At 35.7% G+C, this 11,207-nt stretch overlaps 1 protein-coding gene across 5 annotated transcripts in view; it reads right to left on the reverse strand.

Moving 5' to 3' along the window:
* Positions 1-11,207, reverse strand: part of TMEM232 (transmembrane protein 232) — a 168,195-nt gene extending 156,988 nt beyond the window's left edge. For 3 of the 5 annotated variants that reach the window (XM_053911325.2, XM_053911326.2, XM_045197625.3), the window contains exons 1-3: positions 11,137-11,207; positions 10,004-10,125; positions 2,717-2,852 (exon numbers count right to left, since the gene is read on the reverse strand). In XM_053911325.2, coding sequence (XP_053767300.1) covers positions 2,717-2,841 — 125 coding nt within the window. In that variant the 5' untranslated portion in view covers positions 2,842-2,852; positions 10,004-10,125; positions 11,137-11,207. Of the gene's footprint in view, positions 1-2,716; positions 2,853-10,003; positions 10,126-11,093 lie in introns of those variants that run through there. The other 2 variants (XM_045197624.3, XM_045197629.3) reach the window with 2 other exon arrangements.

An 11,207-nucleotide genomic window follows, 5' to 3' on the forward strand; every position in this document is an offset into this window, starting at 1 on the left:
CACTGTTTATAATTAACTATAAACAGGCAACAGTTCAAATGGCCAAGAATAGAAGAATGCATGAATAATTTGCATATGTCAATAAAATGGACCAATAGAATGAACAAATCAGCAATATATACTTATAGTCACCCTCTTGAATACATCTTAAACACATAATAACTATATTAATTTTCAAGACACCGGCATGATAATAGGTACCACAAAAACAAAGTTTAAAGACAAGCTACCCTGGACAAATTCATAAATTTAAGAATATCAAATGTTAATTAAAAAGACAACACAAAAGTACAGTGGTTAAACATATGAAGAGATAATTCATAGAAGTAATTCTAATGTCAACAGACATTAAAAGATGCTTCATCTCATTAGTTATCAGGAATTTCAAAAAATTGGATATCAGGCAAGTACCATGTATGACCTCCTATAACGGCAAATATTAAGAAGTCTGAAAATACCAGGCGTTGGTGAGGATGGGGTAAGTGACACATTCACATACTGGCACAGAAAATGTAAACTGATTCAGATACTTTGGAGAGCAATAATATCAAGCTAAATTTAAAAATCAAGACATTGAAAAAATCCACTCCACAGAAAAATGAAGCTACACAAGGAGAAATATACAATAATTTTCACTACAGCATGAATTTGTGGCAAAATTTTTGAAAATAAGGTAAGTAAAATTAGAAGAATTCATAATATTAGAACATTATGCAGCTGCTAAAGTGAATGAAAAAAATACATCATCAATATGGATTGAATTCAAAACAAAATTATTTTTTTAAAAATAGAGTCACAGATAAATGTATAATAATTTATCTGTGTGTATAATTTATGTAAAGATATAATTACATTTAGATTCACATGGAAAATATAATTTTTATATTCATGTATATTAAAGTAGAAAAATGGACTGAAGTGATATGTGCCACAGTCATTATAGTAGGGAGGGTGTGTGTGAGGTCCAAGAGCCTTGAGCTGATCTGTTGATCTGTTCTTTATTAAAGAAAAATATTTGAAAGATAAGTTCAAGGTGGATAAAAGACTTAAATATAAGTAGTAACACCATAAAAGTCCTATAGGAAAACATTGGCAGGAAAATCTCAGACACTCCACGCAGCAACATCCTCACAGAGATCCCCTAAAGCAAGGGACATAAGGAAAGAATAAACAAATGGGACCTCATCAAAATCAAAACCTTCTTCATGGCTAAAGAAAACAACATTAAAATGAAAAGAACCAACAGTATGGGAAAACATATTTGCCAGTGATACTTCAGACAAGGGTCTGATTTCCAAAATATATAAAGAACTCACACAACTCCACTCCAGGAAGACAAAAAACCCAATTAAAAAATGGGCAAAGGTCTTGAACAGACACTTCTCCAAGGAAGACATACAGAGGGCTTAGAGACACATGAAAAGATGCTCAGCATCACTAGTCATCAGAGAGATGCAAATTAAAACCACAATGAGGTACCATCTCACACAGGTCAGAGTGGCCAACATAAATCAACAAACAAATGTTGGAGAGGATCCAGAGAAAGGGGAACCCTAGTGCACTGTTGGTGGGAATGCAGACTGGTGCAGCCACTGTGGAAAACAGTATGGAATTTCCTCAGAAAACTAAAAATGGAACTGCCTTTTGACCCAGCAATTCCACTGCTGGGATTATACCCTAAGAACCCTGAAACACCAATCCAAAAGAACCTATGCACCCCAATGTTCATAGCAGCACAATTTACAATAGTCAAGTACTGGAAGCAACCTAAGTGCCCATCAGCAAATGAGTGGATCCAAAAACTATGGTATATTTATACAATGGAATTCTATGCAGCAGAGAGAAAGTAGGAGCTTATACCCTTTGCAACAGCATAGATGGAACTGGAGAGCATTATGCTAAGTGAAATAAGCCAGGCAGTGAGGGACAAATACCATATGATCTCACCTTTAACTGGAACATAGTCAACAGAAGAAAAAAGCAAACAAAATGTAACCAGAGATATTGAAAAACAACCTAACAATAGCCAGAGGGGAGGGAGGAAGGGACAGTGGGGAGAAGGGTTTTCAGGAACTACTATAAAGGACTCATGGACAAAACCAAGGGGGGAGGGTGGAAGCAAGGGAGGGAGGTGAGTTTGGCTGGGGTGGGGTAAAGGGGTGGGGAGAAAATGCAGACAACTTTAATCGAACAACAATAAAATAATTTTTAAAAAAAGAAAAATATTCGAAACAATCATATGTAAGTTGTATTATCTATCTTATTCTCTTTTTAAGCTTCAAACTTTCTTAAAATTACACATCATTTTTAAATTATCAACAAACTTTGATTAATAACTTCATTTCAGAAATTTTATCCCAAGGCAATAATTTGATGAGTAAAAGCATTCTATGATGGCTTATTTTGAAAGAGCAAATGACATAGCAGGAACCAAAATGCTGCACTATATAGGCGTTATTAACTGCTTTCTCGTGCATTTCATGGGTTATTGTGTCAACTTAAAATACATATATGATTATAAGAACTGCTTATTTTAAACAAACCTATAGAATTAAAAATATTGGAAATGATTATAAATACTGAAGCTATTTATTTAAAAAATAGTAAATGTTAAGATTTTTATACTTATTTTTATTACTCACAATATATGTATTTTCTAAATTCTACAATATATATGGGTCCACTAGTTTAGTAATTTGAAAACTTTTTAACTTACTTTGATTTATCACTCTTTCTTTCCCTTAAATTTTGCAAATTAAACCTCAAGAGTTGTTCGTAATAAGAGGAAGATATTACTCCAAATGGATTAATCACAGATGAGTTCTTTACAGGCATATTCATGGCTCATAAACCTAAAGAGAAAGATTAAATTGTATATTAGAACACAACTGTACTCTCAGTGTGAAATAATACCTTTCATGCAAATTCATTATTTATTGGGAAAAGGGTGGCAAAAAAGGAAAATCAGGGTTAAGCATGAAATTATATTAAGGAAGTATTTAAATTTAAACTACCAGATCTAGGGGTCAAACCAACTTTAAGTGAAAATCCCATATTCTATCTGCTGTTACTACTATAAAATTATCCTTGCATATAATATTTAGTCATTATTGTACTTTACCAGTTTTATCAGCAAAACCATTGAAAGAACAGCATGGCATAGCACTCAGAAGAAGACAATCAGACTAACTGATTTACTTCACTGCTCAGTGCCTCAGCTTCCTCTCCTGTGCAAAAGGAATAATAGTACCTTTATAGAAATAATAGACTAATATATGTAGATTGCTTAGAATAAAGCCTGACTTACAGGAAGTATTACATATGTAAGCACTTGTGATTAGTATTAGATTACTATGCTACCTGCTTTTTTTTTTTTTACTTTTGTGTGTTTTAATGAAAAATAAATCTCAATTTGTAATTTATTTTTTATTTTAACTATTTTATTGTTGTTCAATTACACTTGTCTGCATTTCTTCCGCACCCCTCTACCCCACCCCAGCCAAACAAAATATAACCAGAGACACTGAAGTTAAGAACAATCTAACAATAGCCAGAGGGGAGGGGGGAAGGGATAGTGGGGAGAAGGGCTTTCAGGAACTACTATAAAGGTGGGTATGCTACCTGCTTTTTAAGGTTACTTATACATTTCTTTTTGTCTTCTGTCTTTTTGCCATTTAGATTATGCTTTCTCTGCTTGCCCTCACACCCAGACTTATTTTCCTTTAGAAGCATGTCTGAGCACATTTTATGGGTGTAAGGCCAAAACTAGGGCACGCTATTTGTGTTTAGTGGAATATTTAAATAGCAAAATGAAGTAACAAAATGGGCAGTCAGGATTATATTGAATTACTTTACATTTCATTTTTAAGATAGCTAGCTTTTAACACTCGTCATTATATCAGTCAAGGTTCTGGCAGGAAACAGACAATAATACACTTAGACGGGGTAACCGCATAAAGAGACTTTGTCCAATGACGCATCAGAATTATTTAAATAAAAAAAGCAAAGAAACCCTGAGATGGTGTTGTTCTCAGGGCTGGCAAGAAGGAAGTAAACCGTTACTACTCTCAGGGCTCCACTGCAATCGTCAGTAGAATCCAATCAACCTTCCGTGACTATTATTATTTGTAGTATTAGTAATACTATATTTTCATGTTTCTTCCTGGTTTGATTTATTTTTTAATCTTTATTGTATGTGCAGTAGTACCCACTCAAGCCTTCGAATGACTAGAGCTTCAGCTAATAGCTAGCTGAAATCACAAGAGAGGCACTAAATGAGAACTACTCAACCTCAACAGCTTGCTGTCAACTCCCAAACCGTGACAGCTGATGACAAATTATTTAACATAATAAGTTTTAGAGTGGTTGTTACCAGCAACAGATACCCAGCATACTCACTTAATTGTACAATGAACATTTATGCATTTCACTATATGCAAATTTTACCTCAATAAAAATAAGATTATAAAAGAGTATTATTGTACTAGAATTAGGTTTAGTGACATAAAATTTTTGACGTTTAAACCTGGACAATTTAGGGTCATTTTGGCAGCTTCGTAGTCATCAGAAACCAAGGCTCCACCTAATTCTTCCTTTCGTGGTCAAGCCAAAAAAATTAAGCTCTTTGAAAATATGACACTGGGTACCCTATAGGGGGAAAAGGTTCTGGGATGGTAGAGACAGAGATGTTTCCTGAAACCGGAAGGTAACAGAGGTTATTCAGAGCCATCTTCTCTGCTGCAGCAGCGTCCCTGAGGGACGATACCAGGGAGGAACTGCGTCTTAAGAGATTGGACCCCATATCGTAGCAGACCCCATAGCATAACTCTTGTCCAGGCCTGGTCATGGTGCAGAAGAGGTAAGTAAAGACAAAGAGGACCATAAAGATGTGGCAATGCCCTTTAGTGTTCCTCCCATGATACGCAAGGACTCAGGACCTGGGAAGACCACAGGCCGGGGCAGGCCTAACGAAAACTGAGACTATCCAACCAGTCAAGCAGAACAGGCTTGGAATATACACAGTCAATTTAAAGAAAGAACAGAAATGTTTATTGTATACACATAGGTCTATCAACTATCATTCATAACTACTACATGTACTTTAACTTTGTAGAAGTGGTGATTAAGTATAATCCATAAATAATATGAAATAGCAATATTCAAAGAACTGAAAACAGAAGTGTTTAAAGTATTTACAGATGATTTAGAAAGCCTTAGACAATGAGGAAAATGATATAAAAGCACCACTAAAGTTTAAATAAGAACTATTTCCACTAATCTCTCATCAATCACTTATTCATTTCCACAGGAAAATTGCAATGAGATGATATTTCATTGATAGTCTTGTTCTGACTTAAACCTCTCTTTCTCACTGTGGAAGGCTTTCAATCTAAAATGAAACGAGAATATGGAATGGAGAAAATCCCATGCGTGTGCTCTCAGGAAAATGAAACTTAAGAACTGAGAGACCGATCCCCACAAATGCTTGATTTACAGAAAACTGGAACTTAACTCCTGACCAATGAACACCCACAAAGAATCTCTCGCCATCCTCAAGCCAATGAACTTACTGCTTTGACTTTGACGGGACTCCTCCACTGTCTGCCCATAAATAGAGCCCACCCTAAGCCTTCAATGGAATCGCCAGTAGCTTGCTACAGTTTGCATTTCCAAAATTGCCATTCTTCTGCTATTTCTAAATAAATTCATTTTCTGATGACTTGAGCTTGCCTCAGTTTACCTCTCTAGGTTGACACCATATAGGAAGTCATTAGGCTTTGATGCAAACTACTAATATGATGAATGACTTGTGAAGGAAATGCAAAGTGGATGTAATTGTCCATGAATTCTATTATTGGGCTTATGATAAGTGTCAGTACTTTTCATTTATTCACAATGCTAAATATGCAATATGAAATAAAGAAAACTATATACACACACCTACATGTAAACTTGAAATAAAAGAACACTTTGCCCATTTTATACTTAGCACTACCAAATAGTACCACATTAGTCATTTTAAGGGGTTGTCGTATAGAAAATTCTCTTTGGTTCAGTTTCCAGAAAAATAGAAGTAAGTGTTAATGATGTTTAAGTTTCCTGTGTTTAAGAGATGTCCAGAAAAACATTGCCCCTTCCCTTAAGAAATTATAATCTAGAGGAAAAGGACTGGCCTATAAACCAACACTATCACATTTCAAGGTGCTGAACTCCATGATATGGACCCAAGTGATTTTAGGGGGGAAAATTGCCCAAGAGGAATATTTGATTAATATGACATTCTAAAAAAGTATGACAAGATGTAATGAATAATCTATTTAAAATTAAAAATAAATAAGGTGGGTCTTACATCTGTCTCAACAGAATTCTTTGTCTGCTTTGGCCTTGAGTTCAAAGAATGAAAATATCTTTATCTAATGAACAGGATACTTAAAATCTGCAAGAACTGAACAAGAATCCTTTCAGCACAAAATTATCAGATAATATGGTATTATTTTTATAATTTTAAACAAACATAAATCAAAGTCTCTGGGTCATTTCTGAAGGAGCAAAAGAATCATGAAGAACTGAATACTAACTGTGAATGTGAATATTCAGATGGCTGTGGAAATTTAAAAAGCTTCATGGTATAAAATATCTGAATATCTGCATGAAAAAAATTCTGCCAAAAAATTCATTGATGACTATTCTAAGGTAATAGCTGATGCAAACCTTCATCCCGAACCTGATGAAACACGTCTGCGCAGGTGCTCTGTACTAGAAGAGCATTAACCATGTCTGAGGAAAAGCAGCCCACAGACTTTAAGGACACTTGGCACTGGTTGGCTGCTCTTAGCATACTATGCCATAGGATACACTTGGCAGTAATTAGAAGTATCCAATGTTCACAGTGTATGAAGGATATGTGCATTTTGTTTATGCGTGACTGATCAAACAAGGAAGCCTGAATAGCCAGAGAAGTGATTGAATGACCTACTGGCTGAATGACCACTTCATACCAGGTACATGAAGTCATTACAGGCAATCTGTACTAAAAGAAAACTGTAGCCCTGGCTGGTGTGACTCAGCCGATTGAATGCTGACCTATGAACCAAAGGGTCACCAGTTCAATTCCCAGTCAGGGCACATGCCTGGGTTGTGGGCCAGGTCCCCACTTGGGGGCGCAAGAGAGGCAACAACACATTGATGTTTATCTCTCTCTTTTTCTACTCTCCTCTCTAAAAAATAAATATATAAATAAATCTTTAAAAAAACTGTAAAATTTATTCTTTTCAAAGAATTGCTTTCTATATCCTCTCCTTTGACTTCTTGTAAAAAGTAATGTTTTCAGTGTTTGCTCTCCCACCTCACATACACACCTGGCCATGAAAGTTTATGTTCTGTAAATAAAAATATAAACCTGTCTTAACTGTGACTAGCTGCCACAGAGATCCTAGAATCCAAGAAGTTCTGAATGAGTTCAGGCTTAATCATGCCATTAACATCAACTTTATGTGTAAATATATGTTTCCAAGTCTCTTGAGTATATATCTAGAAGAGGAATTGCTGAATCATGTGGTTACTGTATCTTTAACCATTTGAGGAACTGCCAGATTGTTTTCCAAAGCGGCTGCACTATCTCACATTCTCACCAGCAGTGTCTAAAGGCTCCAATTACTCCACATCCTCACTAACACTTGCTATCTTTTTGATTACAGATATCCAAACAGATATGAAGTGGTTTTGATTTGAATTTCCCTGATAATTAATTATAATAATGATTCCATGTGTTTACCAGACATCTATACATCTCTTTCGAAGAAATATCTATTCAGATCCTTTCCCCTTTTTTGTTTTATCTTTTTTTTTTTATTGAGTTGCAATGTGCTCAAAGAAAACAGCAAACCCAAAATGAGTGGGCTTGCAAATTTTTTTTGGGGGGGGGCTTGCAAATTTGTGAGTTGCAAGCAAAAATGTTAGCATTTTTGCTAAAGCCCATGATACTAGATCTACATGGAATACCTCACCTAACTAGTGTGTCAAACTCTCCCAAAAGTATAGTTTTAATAAACCTGGAATATTATGGTCAATATCAGTGAGGTGGTCTGTCACACGGGCCCTACCCATCCCCACCTCCTCACAGACAGAGGAGGCAATCCACAAGAAAACAAACAAACAAAAACAGCCTTGCATATTCCTTTCCCCTCAAAAGAAGATGTCCTGATTGAAAAATCCTTTTTTTTTTTGTTAATAGCTCCCTCGCCCTACCCTTCTTCCTACATAAATCTGTTATTTTGTACAACTCTTGGACCTCCTTTCTAAGTGCTAGATGGGATGGATCACTTAATAAAGCCAATTAGATTTTCAAATTTATTCAATTGACTTGTTCTTTAACAAATGGTTTTTATATATTTAGGTACAAATCCCTTTTCAGATGTATAATTTGCAAAAGTTTTGCTCCAATTTGTGGGTTGTCTTTTCACTTTATTGATGGAATGCTTTGAAGAGCTGTGTTTATAATTTTGATGACGTCTGTTGGGTCTATTTTTTCTTTAGTATATGCTTATGTTGTCATGTCTAAGAAACCATTGCCTAAATCCACACCAGAAAGATTTATACCTGCTTTCTTCTAAGGGTTTTGTAGTTTTAGCTCTTACATTTAAGTTTTTGATCCATTTGAGCTAATATTAGTATATATAGTGTTCCAACTTCATTCTTTTGCATGTTGATATTCAATTGTTCCAGAACCATTTGTTGGAAAAAAATTTTTTTTGTTGAATTATTTTAGCACTCTTATCAAAAAGCAATTTACCACACATGTGAGGGCTTATTTCTAGTTTCTTGGCTCTAGTTCATTGCTGTATATCTATCTTCACATCAGTCCCACACTGTCTGGATTACTGCCCTCAGTAGGAATTTGAAACTGAGAAATGTGGGTCTTCCAACTTTGTATTTCTTTTTCAAGATTGTTTTTTCTATTCCAGGTCCAAGGTAAAATTGCCATGTGAATTTTAGGACCAGCTTATCAATTTCTTCAGAGATCAGCTAGAATTTCAGTAGGGATTGTACTGAATGTGTAGATCAATTTGGGGAGCGTTGCTTTCTTAATATTATGTATTCTTATCCATGAGAATAGGATGCCTTTCCATTTATTTTGTCTTCTTTAATCTCTTTCAACAATGTTTTGCAATTTTCAAAGTATATTTTACACTGCCTTTGTTAAATTTATTCATAAGTATTTCATTCTTTTTGATGCTATTATAACGGGACTTTTTCTTAATTTATTTCCTTTTATATTTGCTAATTGCTACTGCAAACTGATTTTTGAATATAGACCTTACATACTGCAACCTTGTTAAACTTTTTTATTAGATTGACTAGTTTGCTAGTGGATCCCCTAGCATTTTTATTTATACAACATCATATCATCTGAAAATATAGTTTTACATGATAAAAAATCAATTCATTTGGTTTTATGGAAATATAAGCATAAATAAAGAGCACAATATTTAGTTTAAACAGTAATTCCCAAAACATATTTTGTGGAATACAGATTTCTGGGATGTATCACCTCCTAAAAACTTTTTGTTAAGAAATAAGTTTAAGAACCATTTCACTAAACAGAGTTAAAGGTTTGCATACTGTAAGACACCTCAGACTTGTTAATAAGGTCCTATGTGCTGAAAATCTCTCTGAGTAACTGTAGGATACGTAGTTGTTCCTAAATTTGACCAGAGAAATCTTTAGAACACTATCCCCTAGAATCACATGCATAAAACAGCTTGGGAAATTCTAACTGATAGCACTACCCAAAGTATTTATTAAGCACTTGTTATGACCAGGCACTTTTACTAGGAGCTCTGGATGAATAATGAACTTCAAGACAGGAAAGCTTACCAAATTAATCATAATAACGGATGATTCTGATTATGAATCAGATGTTCAAAAGAATATAGCATTACTTATCAAGATCACAAGGTTTCATGGGGAATAGTTTTTACTGAAATAAAAATCTAGTACTCACCTTGAACCTAAAGATTTATGCGGAGCATCAAAGCCAAGAACATTTATACACTGAAGAGATATGTGTCAGCCGATGAAATGGCCCCAGCAAGCTGTCTGGCTCTTTGGCAGTTCATTTCCCACCTGGCATAGACCCAGAATTTTTAAAAAAGGAAAACAAAAGGTTTTAACATTAATCCCTAGTATATTTTTAAAGCTCCAATTAAAACAAGGTTAGAAAAGTACACTTTAAAAAACAATTTCTGAGAACTAGACAATGTTAAAATTATCTAGCAATGTTAAAATTAGCAAGCCTTCGGATAGGTAGCCTGCATTAGGGAATACAAGATTCAGACTACAAACTACAACTTTAAGGAACACAAGATAATTTGACCAAAGAGCACCAAAAAAAGTATAATTCATTCAGATACATTGTTGAGATAAGGTATAAAAGGGAACCCTACCATCACCTTTACTTCTCCTAGAAATTTTCCTTAGTGGATAACTTGTACCCTCTTCTCTAGATTAATTGCCTTTTAAAAATCCTTGGGTTTTACATCTTCAAGGCACCCTCCCCTCCCCCACCACACACATACTTTAAATTTTTGAAAGAGAGAGGGAGAGACAGACAACGGTGGGAGGCAATTTCACAACTATAGAAAGACTTGAAAACCGTCCAGTGAGGCAAGCTGGCTTCCAAATTTAAAGGTTGACAGAGGAAAAGCGAGTCCCTGTCCAGAGGAAATTAAAAGAATTCCCCTATTGATAGCAATAAGAAAGTTCCCCCCACCACTTTTGGTCTCCCCAGCAAAAAAAAAAAAAAAAAAAAAAAAAAAGCTATTTCCCTATCAGATGACCTGGTGACTGACCCCCACCCCCCGCCGCCCCCGCCTGCCCCACCTTCTCCCTTCATGCCCTTGCAGGATTGTTTCCACGCTAGAACCTTAAGAATCTTAGGAGGGGCTCAGATGGCAAGCCTGGTCTAGGGGCGCGAGTAGTGGAGTCTTCCTCCAGTAGGCAGAGCTATAGAACCCTAAAAAAATGAGACTGAGTGCTCCCATAGGTGTTTGTGGGTCTCCCGGTTACCCTGGAATAGTGAGTGTGGTAATAACCTTAACTCTCAGGTCCTCGGAAGCAAGAACAGTAGGCACTCACCGCAGCGCTCGGGGTCGCTGGGGGACCAAGACTGGTTGCTAAGGACGCCATAGGAGGTGCTCCTAGAGCCG

Source organism: Desmodus rotundus, chromosome 1, assembly GCF_022682495.2.
Source record: "Desmodus rotundus isolate HL8 chromosome 1, HLdesRot8A.1, whole genome shotgun sequence".
Lineage (NCBI taxonomy): Eukaryota > Metazoa > Chordata > Mammalia > Chiroptera > Phyllostomidae > Desmodus > Desmodus rotundus.